This window comes from Cataglyphis hispanica, chromosome 5 (assembly GCF_021464435.1).
Source record: "Cataglyphis hispanica isolate Lineage 1 chromosome 5, ULB_Chis1_1.0, whole genome shotgun sequence".
Lineage (NCBI taxonomy): Eukaryota > Metazoa > Arthropoda > Insecta > Hymenoptera > Formicidae > Cataglyphis > Cataglyphis hispanica.
This window is the reverse complement of record NC_065958.1, coordinates 5,741,155-5,760,555: the sequence shown is the minus strand read 5'-3', so window position 1 is coordinate 5,760,555 and position 19,401 is coordinate 5,741,155. Positions and strand designations below refer to the sequence as shown.

The following is a 19,401-nucleotide window of genomic DNA, read 5'->3' as shown; positions in this document are numbered from 1 at the left end:
AAAATTATAAAAATAATCGATAAAAATACTTTTAATGTCACAATTAAAGATAATGAAAAGAATAATTATCCTTTAGATCACTTTCGAGTGGTTATATAATTAAAATAGATCAGAGTCAATCTTGTGGTCGAAATGTTTTGCGTCTATCTAATAAAACTTTGCCTCTAAAAATTTTTATATCTCTAAAATAATATTTTCGACCTTTGTTTTATCTCTATCATTTTTTAGTTTAATGTAACAGTGTAAACAAAAAACAAAATGTATTTATAAGATGCGAAAAAATGCAATACAAAAAATTTTTGAATTGATAATTAAAATCTTCCTTTTAATAATTGATTTATGCCGCCCGATACTTTCCATTCGCGCGAGAGAAAATGAAGAAATGCAACGTACAATGTGCGATGATCGGAATAGGTGGATATCGCGTCGGGATATGTTGCTTTGTCCTTGTCCTCCATCATCGACATAGTTTCGTCTCGAGTAGATCGTTGTGATACAGAGAATTTGACTACACAATATACAACGTAATAACAGTTAATTAGCAATAGCAGCAGCGGTAGTGTAATAGTAATAGTCGTAGTATTAATAGTAATAGTAATAATATGATAGTAGTAATAGTAATAGTAGTAATAGTATCCTATATGAAAAAAAAAGAAAAAAATACATAGAAAAACACGGTGTTGGTATAATATATTTATATGCGCAACTTTTTATCACGTTTTCTCATTTTTTTCCTTCACTTTTTTATATGCAACGCATCGTACAATATATCGTACAAGATGTTAGAAAGAGAACTGAAACGGGGGAAGGGAGGGCAGAGAAAACAGGAAGGAAGGACGAAGATGATGAGGCGGAAATGGATCGTTTTCGCTAACCGTCAACGCGCAAATACTTGACCCTTCTTTTTTCTGAAATATCTCCGAAGAACGATTTCGGAACATTTCCTCGTCTTTCGCAAGTGCACTGAAATGCGTGGAAAGCATCCGATGTGACATTCCGATAAAAGACTCAGATACAGCACAAAAATGCATTTGGGATTTACAATATCTTACAAGTGCTTTAAAGGTCAAGCATTTCGCATAATTTCGATCCTAATAAACGCCATACTTTAAAAGACATTTAAATGATATTCGAAAAGTTTAGAATGTCTTCTAGAATATCTTTATAGCGTTGGTGTTTTAATTCGGAACCGCGAGCTTGATCTTCTAAATCGCAATCGTTGGGATCGGTTGTATCAACAATCTCGGTTAATTAATGCGCAGAATTGTAATAAAGTACGCCTTATAAGATAAGGCTGTAAAGTGACAAATGAAAATACCGTAAAGTTCGAAAAGAAAGTTCTTGATATCTTGATGTTAACATGTGTGAAAGAAGTAATGCGTTTGATAGCATCTCAATAGTATGCAAAATATAATTCGGTCTGATACTAGTTCAATTTTTTTTCCACGTGGGTTACATAAAACCATGGCATGTTATATCAGTTATTGTAAATTTTTAAGCGATCTATCCAGTCTTTCTTCCCAACTAGGCAATGACATGAGAGATCGAAAATTAAACTCGGGAGGCTCTCACGCGGGAGCGCACAAAAAAAAATTGAAAAATACTATTCTAGATCTTGATTCTGCGATATGTAAAGAAAATAATCAACTATGTTAATTGTCGTCGGTGCAACCTGTCCTTGGACAATTGAATGTGAGATTAAAGATTCATCGATCCGTAAAGTACTCCATATTTAACGCTGTACGCGACTGTTTAATAATCAACGCAAAGTGAATATAAATAAAATGCAGAATGATTCCGCATTTCAAGCGTTAAATATGGGAAAGACGAATGCGACGGACATTCTCTTGGTATCCGTTTCTTATGATGCGAGCACGCACTCACTTTATTCGCACTTTCCTTCCCCATCATTCTTCTCCTTCTCACGTTCTCACGCACACTTTCATGTAATTAACACACACATACTTGCTACAAACACGGGACATACACACGTTAGCAAAACGATGGTAATGTTCATCGACGATTGCTTTTTCTGTGTATATATATATATATATATATATATATATATATATATATATATATATATATGTATATCACCTACAATTCGATATACAGCATATTTTTGCTATTTTCAACTTAATTAAAAAAAAAAAAGAAAAACAGAAGGTCGACGAACATGACCGAGTCCGCTATTAAATGGTTTTGCTGTTACACATTCTCGGTTAGTATTGTTACCGTATAAAAGGGAAGGGCACGAGGTTTGTCACGGGACGAGAAGAGGTCACATCCGTTTTATTATTTATTATAGACAGAGAGAATTTGTCCTGCGGTTATTGCGCTTTCCGTACGTAAGATCTCATTACCTCGGAGCGCTCAATTACGACGCTAACGGTACGCGAACCACGGCGTCATACATAATTCATCACACACGCGACACACCATCATCTGTACAGTACGCCCGATCGATGCTGATGAAATAGAAATGCTTTACGGAAACTCGCAATCGTATGTTTTCTTAGTTTTCTTCTTACCATCTAAGCACAACCAAACGAATTGTCTCTAAAACTAGACGTCCTCCCCGCCAACACCTAGCGCGCCCGTTGTACTACGTTCTGTATGATCGTTTAACTATCGAGCTTTTTAGCGAAAAGACCTCAGCATCCTGCTGGCGTGCCGTAAATCGACGTGATATTGCTCTCCTCAGCGAGATTGTCCAGTAAATGAGCGTTTCGGGAGATTCTCTGGCATTTCGGAAAATAATTTTAAAATTTTATCCCTTTACGCGATGTTGTGACTTTTAAATTTTCTTGAATATGCAAATGTTCCCGAAATTTATGTTTTATCTTTATTTCAGCTCGGTTGGAACAATGACACGCCGAATTTAAGACAAGAACCGTATTAACGCGATTTTCAGCAATGTATGTCGAATAACGCGTTCTAGCAAAATTGATAATTCAGCCGTATTTATTGGCTTTTCCCCGCGATTGCACTTGATTCTCTGGACACTAACATGGAACTAACATCTCATTTATATCGCCTGAAAAAACGTATTTTGTGCAAAAATTCGTAACAGCTTTACACACTCAACAGCTGCTTGAGTTACCAATGTATTCGGTCTATGTACATGCGACTTATACGAAGAAATATTCTACATTTATACATACGTATTCAGCTCGCCATTGGAATAAGATACGGTAATAATTGCGCGGAATTATGTTAATTCTCGTAAATGTCTTGTGAAAATCGAACAATAATTTCGCGAAGTCTATATTATTAACGAATAGTCACATAAGCCATCAATCGACTTATACAACATTAAAATAAAAAAAAAGTTACTTTTTGATAAGTTATACAGAAATTTACAAATGGAGAATATTCACTATTATATAATCGAGAATATTTATAATATATAAAAGAAATATCATGATATTTAATATATCAGGGTAGCCTTCTGTTACGTTCAATTTTATAACAATTTGATATCTATCTTGAGAAGAAAGTTGACAATGAACTTTATAATTACTCATTTGAAATTTATACGCATAAAATGAAACAGTATTGAATTCAGAAAAGACAAAACTGGCCACAGTTCGGTTCTCGCCACATATATGATGAAAATTAAATAATCTCCAAATTTATACTATGTATGATAAACAACTGCGAGAATCCACCATCGAAACCGCGTACTGTACATTTGTGATTCACCTCAAAAAAAAAAAGAAAATAAAAAAACGATCACAATCATGTTTTATCGTTCTATGTCCGCAAGAGATGCAAGGGATTCGACTTCGATTTTTAAGTCTCACTACCCTCGTGAATGTATGGTCGTTAAGAGCGTTCTCTTTCTCTCTTTTCTCTCCAAACATGATTCTCGCTTTGATCATGAGAAAGAGATTCAGAGCATTCTGTAGTATAATCCGTCCGAGAACCTAGCGCACTAGAACTGCGTCGTTGCATCTTGAAGAAGCGCGGTGGGCGTTGTTAATCACACTGTGATGTAGTTGTTACAATTCACCATACAACGCGCATTCTACATTACTTTACTTTGCGCTAAGAAGTCTGCCGGTTTTTTCTTCCCTTTTTTTTTTTCGTCATCGTTCACTCGGTACGAAGAGTCGCGCGCAGACATTTTTGTTAAATTTTTCTGTTATGCTATATTCATCGCGGACATCGTAACGAAGCACCACGAATAGAATTGTTACTGATACGTGAAAATCGTATCACATCACCGTTCACCGGATGCGAATACGCACGAGTTCATTTCCGGTTTGCGACAGGCAGGAGTGCGCCGTGTTGGCGGCGGCGTTGATCACTAATCGTCGCTCTTGACGAACGGCGCTGCTGATTATGATGATAATGATGATGATTCCGCTATTGCTGCTGCTGATTCACTTGTTGTGTTGCACGCTTGCCCGCCTGACCATCAGGGTGGGTGGAGCGATTGCCGTCGCATTGGCGCTTCCAAAACAAAAGACACACAAAACAGCGACATTAGCGTGCCACCGTCTTCACATAAACACGAGCTAAAGGTTCCCTTTTTTTTTTTTTTCTTTTTTTCCGGCGTTCCTTCTCTCATTTGTCATATCAAATCTTCCCAGTTTCGATCTTTAACACGACTTCTTTTATCGGAAAAATTCTCGTGAGATCAGATAATCGCTAGCATTTACAGCGACATAATAGTTAAATTTAATAAAATTAATAATAATCTTTCTCACAATAAAATGCAATGTAGTTCTGGAAAAGATATAACTAACGTCAATAGATATTTTCTAAAAAAAAAAAAATTTACTAAAATATTAAATTATAATTTATATGTACATATACAATATATATTGTATATGTACATATAAATTATAATTTAATATTTATAATATTAAATATTCTAATATATGTGTTCTTTTTCTATCAACATATATATAATGACGTACTTTATCTTATTTAAATATTTGACAAGTTAAATACAGATCAATTATATCGTTTCCGCTGCATTAAAATAACATTGCAAAGTTCTTCATGAGAACTGCAAAATTCGCGTATGATAATGACAAATTATCAACAAGCTCATGAGGGGAGATGGACTCAGAGAGAAGGCTCGCACGATGAAATTTTTCCCCGTGATCAGAGCTTTTCACAATCGGCGTCCTCTACCGTGGCACAGAAGAGAATTTCGCTTCCTCTTTGTCTATTTTTGTCATTTAGAATTAGTGCGATAGCTTTCGGTTACCTGAAAAAAGTCAACGAAAGAACATAAAGCGGAATTTCGATACCGAATAATTTTGCATGTCTATACTTTCACAGTATTAAAAAGATTCTATCTATAGATTATATTGTGAAATTTGAAGTGCGAAAACGTGCATGTTTACATGCACAGTTATTCCAAGAGATGCCCAGCACGCACTATTTAACGTTAATTAAAAAAACGTATAATGTTTATTAGAAATATTTTTCTCTTTACAAATATTTATAACATGTAATAACTTATATATTAATACATACAAATCTAAGATACATATAAATCTAAGATACAAATTTGATTGGAGAATAAATTCATATAATTTGTCTTACTCAAAACTAATAAAATTTCAAGAATAAACGCGATAAATATTTATGTTCTGATATTTCTAAATGCGAATTGTATTAATGAGAATACAATGTCAACCGGCTCTACAAATCTATATTTCAAGATATTCAATAATGAATTAATCAGTTACCAAGCAGAGTTGTGTAATAACCAGTTGAATCGTTTAGTTATTCTCTGACTCGTTACGCTCTTATTGCTAGCATTACAAGTCTTGAAAGGCAAATGTGAAAGTCTTCTCCTCGCCGAGAAACATATGATATATAACAACAGATATATACAGGGTAGATTTAAACGTTCCGGTCAGACTTTGAGATTTTACAGAAAATTTAATTCTGAACAAAAAGTTTCCTACAAGCAGGGATCAAAAAAATGTCCCTTTAAAAAGTTAGCGCCCAAAAACCTCTGAAATCACGTCGGTATTTTATATATTTTTAGGAATATCAGAGAAAATATACATTTTTTAAAAAATGTAACAAGTTGTAGAGAATTAAATTATCTTTCAATTGAGATCAAAATTATTGTAGTTTGTTCTATAGGTATTGAGATAACAAGCTTTTTAAAAAACACGTCAAAAGTCGAAAAAACTTTTTTGTACATTTGAAACTGGTTATCTCAAAACCTAATGGAACGAACTACAATCTTTGTGATCTCATTTGAAAGATAATTTAATTCTCTACAACTTTTATTTCGACATTTTTTGTTAAATATATGCATATTTTCCCTGATATTTGTAAAAATGCATAAAATAACCATGATTTCAGAGATTTTTTGGCGCTAACTTTAAGAAAGCATTTTTCGATCCCTGTGTTTATCTGAAACTTTTTGGTCAAAATTAAATTTCCTAAAAAATCTGAAAATCTGGGAACATTTGGGCCCATCCTGTATAACGCGTCCTAATCAAATATTTCACTTGCAGAACATGCTAAAGTTTTTTTTTTTTAAAGAAGTCATTTAATTTGCACGTTCATTTTGTTATCAATCTTCTAATATGAATATATGTCTACTAATAAGAATAAATGTCATAAATTAAATCACTTAAATTCGAATTTTGAAAAATTATTTTAAAAAATTCTACTGTATTCTTATGCTTTCCTCAAATGTACTCTATATGAAACGTAAAATAATATCAAGTTTCTCGTATTTTACTTTTTATCGATGCGTGATTTTTATGCTTGGGCATCTCAATAACATGAAATATAATCGAAATTTAATCTAACAACCAAGAAAATTATTTGTAAATGATTTATTAATCACATGCGATAATCTCAAAATTATATAGCCGATCGGTCTATATCACAAGCTACAGGCATTATAAATTTACCAAAATATAGAAATTGTATCTTGCACTTGTACTTTAATTAGTTTTTTTTTTGTTAATCACATATTCTAATATAATTTATTAAAAATAATAAATATTACATTGTGAGAGAGTGCATTTGTGACAGCAAGCAATAGTAATTTTTTATCTACATTTGGAGAGAATGTTTTTCGCACTTAAATATAAATATTATATTTTAAGATGTACCTTTTACTTCTTCATTTCATACAGTTATCGGTAATACATAATATAATGCTTTCTTTGATAAACTTGAAACTAATTTTTGTTTAGAAAATAGTCTCCTCTTAAAAAAATTTCACTCTTTATTTTTAAATATCTTTATAAATGATCTTTAAATTGCAAATCTCTTAAAATTTTCTTGTAAAAAATTATATAAATAATAAAATTTATCTTTCTATTTGCACTTTTGTAAAATAAATTTATGAAAGAATTATTGATTTTTAGAGAAAACATTATCTATTTTTCAATTGTAACGAAATTTATCAAAACATTCGCGTTTTGATTATAGATTTTAAAATGGTTGAAGATATGTCACCAAAGATGACGATGAAATGAGTCATTCTGAATATGGGATATATGCATGCCGAGAATTCTTTCCAAATGACAAAATGTGTTCCTTTCCCTTTATCTATTCGATTGTATATCCATTTATCTCGAATTAACACAATTAATTGAAGTACCATGCCACGGTATTGCGACACCACCTTCCTACTAAATTAAGCTTCTATATAAGTAACGCGCACCGAAACACACAAAACACGTCTAGCGTTTGCACAAGCGTAACACAAATTACAATCTTGGATTATTACGCCTCGATGAATCATAAGATTTGATGAGAGCTGTGAAAATTGATAAAAATCGGGCTTATATTATTAATGTACTGCAAATTTTCATACTTAGTATCACAGCCACTGTATGAGATCGATATAAATGTAAATAGAATCAGAAACAGGCTTATATATAAAATGAAATTGACCCCCAAAATGTGCAACAATCATGCAACCTGAAACGAGAGTGTAACAAGCTCTGAACTATTCTCGCAAAGAATTCTATAAGATTTCTATAAGAATTCTATAAGATGATCTGAAAATAAGTCGTCAAAATATGCATTGACAAACTTGATATCAATCTTTCTTTCTTTTTCATAATTCTTTAATTATCAATATCAACTAGATTAAAAATCGATTAAAGTTTTTTTGAAAAATTACAGAAATAATCAGATTTTATTTCTACTCTTGAAACTTAATTCGAAAACTATCGATATCTTTGAGATATCAATAATTATATTGTTGAAAAAAATTTGAGCTCAAATTAGTCAAAGAAAATTGCAAAATTCGACGATCTATTTTAGCATTATATGTATATACAATATATCAAAATATAGAAAAAGGTTAATTTCTTTTATGCCAAAACCTTTCTTTCTTATTATGACACTAAAACAATAGAAATAATTAACGTCAACATCATTATTTGTACAAGCTAACGACATTTTTCATACGCGGATCTCAGTAGAGCAAGTTATACCCAGTCGTTTAGCAGATTTAGTTCGTTCTATATTGTATAGCAACTCACTTGGACTTGGGCATTTCTCCTGCAGCTGCTAGAAGTGTATCCCTACGATGCAACCGCATACTGACCCTTCGTTCCTGTCCACCCGCACCCGATGCTGAAAGAGATTATCAGAAAAAAAAACAATAATGCATAAAAATCCGCAAAAGAAATCCAGCCAACATTCCTATGTGTTCGTGTCGTCAACTCGCTGCCACCTTGCCTATTTTGTAAGAAATTCGATCTCTTTTTGTGTCAATTTATATATATATATATAAAACTCTCTACAGCCGCTTTCTCTTGATACAGCAGATTTAAAGATTATACACAAATTCAAAAGCAATCACAGGGGATAGCAATATCCATTAAAATAAAATTTCTTTTTTCAAAAAAATTCCAAACCTCGACTTTTGCATAAATTCGTCGGTAATATTTTAGTCAGTACATTCAATCGTGCAAGTAGCTCGCCGAGAAGAAAAACAAGTGGTAAGAAAAATAATCGTATAGATAGAAAAAAACACTCGTTACATTGCAAAGCACACATTTTCATAGTACGTATGTGTGTGTTATACCCACCATGAGTGTCAGCCTGCAATCTGAGGCTACTTTTGACAATAATGACGCAGAAACGCGCAATCTAATCCGGTAAAGCATCGATATATTATATGAAATTATTATATAATTGTCGTATCTAATTTTTATTAATATATATATATATATATATATATATATATATATATATATATATATGTATACACATAGTTAAATTTTATAAACGAAAAATTCTATATGAATAGTTCACATAATCTATATATAATAAACTAGTAAAGAGGACAAAAATTTTATAATATATTTAATAAATTCATTATAACACTCTTGATTTTTAATTTGTAAGTTCACTGATATTTAAAGCATATGCTTTTTTTAGTAAAAAATAAAGATACATTGTTTTGAACTTTATCAAACTCTATCATTACTTCTTAATTATTGTTGTAATCTTCTGAAACAGCAATAATAATAAATTATGAAGTAATACAACATCTCAAGGATCGTGTTATATGTAGGATATATTCGTCAGGTTGATGTGTCAAAGTAATTACTTTCATATTCATATAATATATTCATATAAATATTCAAGAATGTCATTCAATAGAAATAACATCAACCAGGCGACGCGGGACGGGTAGATTTTCACTCTTGGCAATTGAAATGGAAAAATTAATTAGAATAAAAAAAAAAAAAAAAAATAATCGAAAGAATGTGCGCAAATGTTAATGTGATTCGAAAAATAAATTAAAATAAGAAAAGAATGATATATGCTTCTGTGAAGACAGATGATGCGACAAAATTGAAAAATTAGCTAAAACATAGACTTTTTCGCCATTCTCTTTCTTTTTCATCGAAATATCGAAAAATCTTCGAAATCTAGAGATTTCAAGGATGAATAGCTTTAAAGCTATTCATCGTACGCTTGGGTTTTTCCATTCAAGCCAAGTGAGAAATAATTTTGACAAGGATAATCAACAATGTCGTGTGGTGAGATAAATAAAAAGAGACCAGTCCTTGAATGGAAAAACATTTATTTGCTACTTTTTCTTCATTATCATTATCATCATCATCATTATCATCACCATTACTATCAATAAAAAAACAGGTCGATTACAGATAAATATACGATATGAAGACTTCGTAGATGAATGAAGAAAAACGGGGAAAATGAGCGATAAAGGACGATGCCTGTGGTCTAGTGATCCAGTGCATAGGAAGAAGTTTGCAATGTCGTAGCGAAATATTAATAAGGATAAATCTCTTCACTCGATTCTTTTATCTAATGAGAGAGCCAAAATATCCTTTAAGATTACAAAGATCATGAATAAGTAGTAAACTAGATTTTATATTCCCTATCTAAGCTTTGGTAACGCTTTCCGCGCGTCTCTGGACGCTCTTCCATATAATGACATTAATTAGAAAAATGAAAAGTCAAACTATTGTGAGTTGTGAAAAGCTATCAATATATCATCCATCAGACTATACTTCTTCCATTTCACCAGAATGTATCGTTACATGTATGCGAAGACTAATACGTATATGATTAATTAATTATCATTAGACACGTTGGTGTTGAAGCTTCACAATCGTTGCGGGATATAATTAATTAAATGATGAAAATGTCAATGACTAAAATAAAGGAACACAATATCATTTTTTTTCTTTTAAATGCTAATTTAAAATTAACAACGCGTTCTATATACGATTGAAACAAATAGTGTGATATATTTATATTAATAATATTAAAAGCAGCAATCGTCTCATGTTGATCCTGCTGCGAGAAATACCCAACGCTTCATACTTCGAATTTTATGATTAATAAGATTAACAAATCGCAAAGATTCGATTTTGGATACAATCCTGAGTTCTCATCAAATAGTAAACAAATATTAACAGTCTTTAAATCATTTCTCATTGTTCATATAGAGAGTCATGTATCTGCGTATGAAATTGCTGAAAAATGATTGCATATACCATTGAAACTTCTTTTAACGTAATGCACGTATAAGACAAATATTAAACAAATTAATTGATTAAACATTTGGTTTTTTGCATTATTGTTGCATATTGCATATTGTTATATGTCTATTAAATGTACTATCAATGTATTTGAGTATATTAATGTAAAATCAATATATCAACAATGTAAGAAAAGATCAATTGACAAAATTCTTTAACCTCCTTCCCTTACTTTTCATTAAATGTATAAATATATAAAAGGAAGAACACATAAACTGAATTTGAAAGGAACTAGAATTAATTTTTATCGCTTGATTACAGCATCGTAGATTTTATAATAAATAAAAAAATGAATTTCGCAATTATATACGGATTTTGATTTATATAAAAAGCAATTGTATTGATATTTTCTCTATAATATATGACATTGATATCTCTAAACTTTAATGTTATAAAATGATATTGTGATTGTATATGTTATATAATCCTAAGTTTTAAATAAAAAAGAGAAACATGGAAAATTTAGAAAAAAAAGAATAAAATAGAATACTGCAATAAAAATTATATTATCTACGTTTCTGCAAACAAGCACTTCGAAAAATATTTAATGACGAGTGTTATCAGTCTATTAATTTTTGGTCAGTCTGAACAATCAAAAGATTATATCTCTCTTAAGGCAGAAATAAATAAATTATAAAAAACGGCTAAAGCCATATATTCCTATGGTAATGTCATTCTTATTTTATAAATTGTGCACGATGCTTTCTTCATTTCGTTATTATTTCAAAAAACCGAATTAATTTAATTAAATAATAAAAAATTATCGAAAATATAAATAAAGAAAAATAAGATGCAAAGAGATTACTCGATAATAAAATCTGTTTGTAACATAAATGATGAATTTTTATATGCAGCAACAAATGTAAAATCGCTGTAAAAATTAAATCAACTTATAATAAATATAAAAAAAATTTCGGTGTACACAACCTTAGAAATTATAAACAATATTTGTTTGAGCAATTTTAATCAAAATAGTTTTTTTACGATCCTCTAAAAAACCAAAGCTCTGATTTTTCATTTTCTTCACGATTATATCATTGTAAATGAGCTTATAATTGTTAAACAAACAAACAAACAAAAAAAAAAAATTATGTACATACACATGATTGCATAACATGTTAATCATTAATATAATTTGGTATGTGGATGCTTATCAACCGCTATCGTAAGAGAATAAAATAGAGTAAAATCTAATAAGGACGAAACAAAACCAATCTCGTAATTATTATGCGGCAAGAATATACGACATTAAAATTTCGCGACGCGTTTTTCAAACATTAATAAGCGCCATCGATCCAGTATGTATAGGTGAAAGAAGCCGCAGTACAAAATTATAAAATCTAATATATGATTACATGTACATTATATATGTTGCGTGATAGAACAAAAATCGCGTATTGGCTCGAGATCGCATATTTCACGATCACCATAATGCAATCTATAATTACTTTCACTCTTACCTGTAATCTAAGGCAATCGACGTAAATATTTATAGATAGCCAAGATTTCAATGTGACTGTCATGACTATGTGTCATGGATAATTCGACGTGTATAGAGAAAATATATAAATAGCAATTATAAATATTATATAATATCATATGAAAATATATATACGCATAAAATGCGCAAATCACGAAAAATATTCAGTATAAAAATCATGTTCATTCTACATATTCCTTTGTAAAAAATATTTGATTTCTGGAACATACCCAACTATCGAAATCTTGGTCTTGTAATTTTTTCATACGAGAATATATAACGGAGATCGCTCGGTACGTGATGTAAGAGGATGCGTTTGTTTTTCAGATTTCCCAAAAGTGCCTTACAACTGCTTTCAAATGCAAATCCATACAAAAATGTCGAGTAGGATATTTATAAGAATGTCCAAGTTACCCTGCGATTTACCATGAGTCAGAGAATCACATGAATTAATACCATGGCTTAAAATGTCTTGATCGTTTTTCGTTTGTAGCCATTCTATGTAGCGTTTCCGTTTCTCCGTCGCGTCAACGGCGTTCTCCATAGATCGCAAACCATCTGCATTATCAATGTTTTGTATAGTATGTAAGTAAATTCTACCAAGTTCGCTGATAGAGTATCCGATGTCTAAGCTGTCTTTGTTGCCACTCACAGTATCTTGCGTGGTGACACTTGCAATAGGACCCTCGATCAAGGGAAGTCTCGATTGCATTACTGTTACAGTCAATTCGATATTGGCCGAAATGTCGGATTGCATCAACGGTTGACTCGCATTCAAATTATTCTGTTTTATATTATCTTCCGCGGGATTTATATTCATAGAATTATTTGAACCTCGTTTCATGCGAAACGTATTTTCCTCGAGCCGCGCATCTTTGAGGCGACTAGCGGAATTCTGTTCAACAGCGGTATCTATTTCGTCGAAAGAACCGAGATTAGATTGGACGGGAGCACGATTGGCCAATGCGCTTGGCGTACACTCAAAAAAATCATTTTTCTGATGCCTCTGTAAAAAATATTCACATTTCTCCTGATCGGTCTGAGGATATTGATTGTTAATGGTGCGTTCCTCTTGCTTCAAGATGTCCTGACGCTTCTCGCGCTCCCTGGGTAAAAAATGCAAGCTTCTACCAACTCGTTGGAAGAAGTTAGGCCATTTGCGTGTCTTGTTCACTGTCGTTGAATCAGACTTCTTCATCGATTTCTGCGACGAATCAAGACTCCTCTGTTTACTATGAAAAAATGTTTTTGATTGCTCTTCCGGTAAAAGATCTAGACTTTTACAATCTACAGCTGGTATATTGATACTTTTTTCAAGCGACTCCAAACTCTTATGCGTTTTTTCTTTGTTGCGAAAAGAGAAGTTTCTGCGTTTGCTAGTGAAAGCCTCCTGCAAAAATTCATTACTACTTTTCTTAAAGATTTCACCCTCCTTCTCAAGGAATTCTACGTTTTCTGAGTCACGTTGCATCTCGTGAGTCACAGTAAGATGTCGTAAGTTGTTCATTGCGGGACACCTGTGTTTTTTGTCACTATCATAATCAGCGTAACTTCTCTCTTTATCTAGGCCGCCGAAGCAATTGATCGAGCCGCCAGAGATTGCCGCGATGTCGTCCGCATCATCCGCCGTCAGTCGAACATAATCCGTACCCTTTATTTCTAGATCCTCAAACATCACGACTTTGCGATCTACGTCTTTCTCAGTTTTATGCCCATGAAAAAAATAACTCTGTTTATCGAGTTGACGGGACGCTGTGTTTGGGCTTCTTTCACGCGTTCTACTCATTGTCGGCTGATAATAGTCGCGTGACGTAGTCGCGGAATTTATCTCCGCGATACGATTAGAGCCTAATTCGCGACTACGTCCCAGATTAAGACCGGTCAGGTTTAGAGAGGCCGCCGCATCTGGCGGTGGCGGCGGTGCCGCTCTATTACCCGGCGTAGCAGTTGACTTGAATGTACTGAATTGACATGGATTAATGACGCGTGTAGCAGTGGCGGCAGCGGCAGTCTCATTGCCGCCAGGCGCAGGCTGCTGCGAGTGTCCGACTGTCACATTATGTTGCGTTTTTCGTTCGGCAATAGCGAAATTCTGTTGGCTTGCGCAGAATTGTTGGTAGAATTGTATTTTACCTTGAAGATCATTCTTGTCCTGATTGTCCTGGTCACCACGAGTCTCCATCTCGCGTTTCTGCCGGATTGCTCGTAAACTTGTGGTCGGATCCAAGCGTCCAAGCGTCGGCCCCACCGTCGCTACGGACGCGTTCGGTAAACATTGCCGCGTGTAGGGCCTGAAAGCAGATACGAATGAAAGATAAATGTAGATTTCTCACCGATAAATGCAAAAAAAAAATATATAATATATATAATAGACGATATAATAGACGATTTTAGCGCAATATATTAATCCATCTTTAGTCATTTTTGAAAACGTTATTGTTAAACTAAATTTACCAGACTTGAATAAGATGAGATACATTTCATTAATTTCTCGAGTATAAAAAAATAAAGTACTAATAAAAAAAAATATTAAAATTGTATTATTTATTATTCACATTGCTCAAAGTGGCAGGTTCCAGATTCGTTGTCTCAGACGCCAAAAATAGAACACGCTTGTGAGCAATGAAATGACCATGCTATTTATAAACATGAAAAGGCATGGTGTGAAAATGCAATCACACTAATGTGCAGCTAGTTTAATGCTTAAGAATTTTTTAGAAAAGCCGATATTTTTTAAGAAAACACCGACCTTGATCGATGTTCCTGATCGTTGTTGGTCCCAGAAGGCAGCGCCGCATTAGACGGCTGCGAGTGCATAGGTGCTTGCTGCGCGGAAGGTAAAGTTGGTTGTCTCGCGTTACCAAATTTCAGCATATTCCAGTCAAAGACGTAATCGTAGGTGAAGCCCTGACCATGAAACAGCGTTCGGAAAAGTTGTCGAAGATGCGAATAATCCGGCCTCTCCTCAAAGCGCAAATCCCGACAATACCTTAGATACGAAGCGAACTCTACTGCAATATTTAATCAAATATTTATTATATTATATAAAATTGAAATATAATAGATAAAAAGTTTATTTATGTGATACATACTGTAAAAAAAACTTACCAGGATATCCCTTACAGAGTTCTTCTATGGGAGTGGACATTTTTTTTTCGGAAATGCGCTCGTACTTTTGTCTCTTGGTCGCTGCTTTCAACCCTTGCCAAGGTAGACTACCTCTATTAAAGTACATGAGGACATAGCCCAGAGATTCGAGATCGTCCCGTCGTGACTGTTCGATTCCCAAGTGTGTGTTTATACTCGCGTATCTGTTATTATGGCGAATGAATTAGTCAGAGGAAAACTATTATACATCAAGATATTATTAGCAATATAACTCTAACCTGGCCGTCCCTGTCAGATTTTTGTTTTCTCGATAAGGTATATGCTTGTGTGTGCGGCCATCGCGATATTTTTTAGCTAATCCAAAATCTATAATGTAGACGAGATTACCCTTCTTTCCCAGACCCATCAGAAAGTTGTCTGGCTTAATATCACGATGAATAAAGTTGCGGCTGTGAATGTAATCTGTTCTACTTATCTGCAGAATAGAGAAGTTAAAGCACTGTTATTATAACTGTACACTCTGTGTTTCAATGTGCATGCTTCATGCTTCAAAGATCATATATCTAAAGATAAATAAACTGTTTATACAGTTTAACTGTTTATACAATTTAACTCATAATTGTGTATTTTACATAATACTTGCTAATTTGATAACACATTATTTCATTTTTTTGAAATACAAATATTACTTCTAAATCAAAGCTTTCAAATAAATGCAAATTAAATATTTAAAATTAATATTTAATTTTTTCTAGTGATTTTTATACTTAATATCGAGAAATATATTTTTATACATAATTTAATAATCATGTAATATAATATGTCTTGAAAAAAGGAAAGATATTTATTTAGAATATATGAGTGATTCTTAGCAGTAAAACATATAATGACATATATCTTCCTGTTAAATGAAGTAATAAATACTCAAATATAATCACAATATGAACTTTGAACATATAGCAAGGCATTCAAGTAGAAACACCCTACGCAAACACATTCACGCAATTCCATATAAGAATAATAAGATGGAAGTTATCTGTTTAGCCTTTTATCTCAGAGTGTAGGCATGAATGTGCAACATAAATAGATTCCTTTCTTGCAATGTATAATAAAGTAGCAAAATTAAAATTCTAACGAAATTTCTTATAAAAATCAAGATACATCCAAAATTAATAAAAAAAGGTAAAAAAAAAGAAATAAAAGTATCATCTACTGATATTATTACAACATTAATATGTTTAATTTTGATAAATATATAAAATATTTATTAATTTTTAAGCTATCAATTATATTCATATTCAATAGATATTTTTATAATAAACAAAAATTTATTTACCAATTGATCGGCAAGAAGTAAGACTGTTTTCAGAGTAAAACGTCTTGAACAAAAATTAAACAAGTCCTCCAGTGATGGCCCAAGTAATTCCATTACCATTACATTATAATCACCCTCCGAACCACACCATTTTATAGTTGGTATTCCAACTAGAATATTAAAAATATGAAATTATGTCATTATAGTTCTTAATACGATCAGGAAAAGAAAAGAAATAACTTTAAAGATTTTAATTATAATACAAAGTAATTATATTATATGTATATACACAAAAAGAATATGTGTTTTAATAAGCATTATGAAACTATACTGCTGGTGAAAGTGATGAAATAATCACAGTAGAAGTATTATTTAGTGACTAAAATAATGAAAATTGTATAGCATTTTTTTTTTTTTTTCCCCAAAGTTTATAATATATATTTATAGATTTTTCATTGTAATAAATCTTAATTTCTTTGTGTATAATTTTTATTTTTAATTAAAGTTTCAATAGTTATTCTACACTGTTGTTAAATTTAACCTTTCAATATGTTCAAACTGTAAAGAAATACAAAAATAAACAGACGTCAGAAATATACAATATGCCATACTGATATAAAAGAAAAGATATTGGATCAGCTGTCTAATAAACAAGAACATATAATAACTTCTATATTATAGAATAAACATTCATATGTAACATATATGAAAATATTGATCTTACCACCTCCTTGCATCATCTTGTAAAACTTGGATTCTATGTGTAGTTGCGGATGTCGTGTCTTTATGCATTCTAATTTGATAGCAACTTCCTCACCTGTAGAAATATTGGTACCTGCAAATATAAAGAAAAGCTAAAGTAAGATTGTCCATTTACACATAGACACACATACACATACAAATCTACAGAATAAAGAAGGAACAGAAGACAAAGAAAGAAGACAAGTGGAAGAACAGGAAATAAGAAGAAAAGAAAAGGAAGGAAAGTGAGGAATAAATGTAAGAGTTAGCGCGCGGAGAATTTCACGCTCTCGTGCGTGAAATACACGAAATCCGCTGTAAACGGGGGGAGGGTATGAAGGAAGGGAGAGGATACAGGATAGAGAGAGAGAAAGAGAGAAAGAGGGAGAGGATGGTATCGAGTAGCAAGCGCTTTGGCGAGAAACTTGCGCGGGCGGGGGGGTTACCTAGGTAAATGTCGCCGAAGGAACCGCTCCCGATTTTCCGTCCGAGCCGGTACTTGTTACCAACACGCAGCTCCATCGTATGCACAAGCCTGGGCGGCGCACCTTGGTGAAAAGTGTCACGATCGCGGCTACGGGGAGAGGCGACTTAATACACAAGCGCACACACACACCGACAACCTAGAGCGGAGGCAGCGCGAAGTAAGCAGCAGCTGACCCGACGCGAGCGTGGAGTGCGAGATACAATGCTCGCTCGCCGCTACGACGACGTGCTGGGCTCGCTCGTAACAGCACGCCCGTTACAGGCTCGACCGCGATGATACCTCCATGCTCGTCGTACGGGAACTCGGATTGATCGATCTCGAACCTACGGGCATTTCTTCGTGGCTTCGTCGCGAAGTGAACGGAATAGCGCACCTCGTTGCGATGGCGGTCGCGCTGATGACGGCGGCGCTGCGCTCGCGTAGCTTGCACGTCGCTTTCGCCGTTGTTCACGTTGTTGTCGACGGCGCTGCGACTGCGTCGCGAGGTAGGTAGGTAGGAGAATGGCGGGGGAGGATGACGAGGTGTATCGAGAGGCTTGCCCCTTACGGGGAGAGGCGCTCGTGATGTCGTGATAAAATTCGGTGAACGTAACGCGCACGCGAGGACCTTGTCGTGGACGGCAGGAAAATCGGATCTCTTCTGCGATAAATGTCGATCCGATTGCACGAGCACGACGACCAATAAAAGCGCGCGCGTCACGATAGGGCATTTGCTGGCAGTCTGCTAAACCGATGACGGTGAAGCGCGATCGAGGATACGCCTAACCAATCGCGACGGCGTCTTTGCGATCCTACGTACAGGTTTTTCCTACTTTTTTTCCCACCGAAAGCGGAAAAGTGGGAAGATTGTTGTGTGGTGGCGGGCGTCCTCGTTTCACGTTGCTTCAGAAGGCGTTCACTTCACTAGCGCGCCCTGTAGCAACATTCGAGGAAACAGATGTTTCTTAGATGCTTTCGTCTCATTCCCCTCGCCAACTTCATACTTGTTTATATATACATACATATATATATATATATATATATATATATATATATATATATATATATACATATATAGTCATATATATTATATATTGAATTTATATAAAATATTTAAAAATTTGAAAAATGCACGAAATAATAACCGTAGTTAGTTTCGAATAGAAAAATTTACTTATAGAAAGAAGATATCTATATAAAAATTAGAGTTCAGCGTTTTTTCAAAAATATTAAGTTTTACATATATATACACATG

At 33.4% G+C, this 19,401-nt stretch overlaps 1 protein-coding gene across 5 annotated transcripts; it reads right to left on the bottom strand.

Annotated features, from left to right (window-relative positions):
* Positions 1-1,381: 1,381 nt before the first annotated feature.
* LOC126849460 (casein kinase I-like) lies at positions 1,382-19,154 on the bottom strand. 5 transcript variants are annotated; one of them, XM_050591297.1, is made up of 9 exons: positions 18,127-19,141; positions 17,664-17,774; positions 16,961-17,109; positions 15,903-16,099; positions 15,625-15,827; positions 15,266-15,527; positions 14,650-14,807; positions 8,493-8,586; positions 1,382-4,458 (listed from the first exon to the last, which is right to left on the bottom strand). In XM_050591297.1, exons 1-9 carry the CDS (start codon positions 18,200-18,202, stop codon positions 4,389-4,391), a joined length of 1,320 nt encoding a protein of 439 aa, XP_050447254.1. In that variant the 5' UTR covers positions 18,203-19,141; the 3' UTR covers positions 1,382-4,388. The 5 variants fall into 5 exon arrangements, with proteins under 5 accessions (XP_050447254.1, XP_050447256.1, XP_050447257.1 ...); XM_050591299.1 differs by having other exon boundaries at positions 8,489-8,586; positions 18,127-19,140; XM_050591300.1 differs by lacking the exon at positions 1,382-4,458 and adding an exon at positions 4,908-5,224 and having other exon boundaries at positions 18,127-19,140.
* Positions 19,155-19,401: the final 247 nt, after the last annotated feature.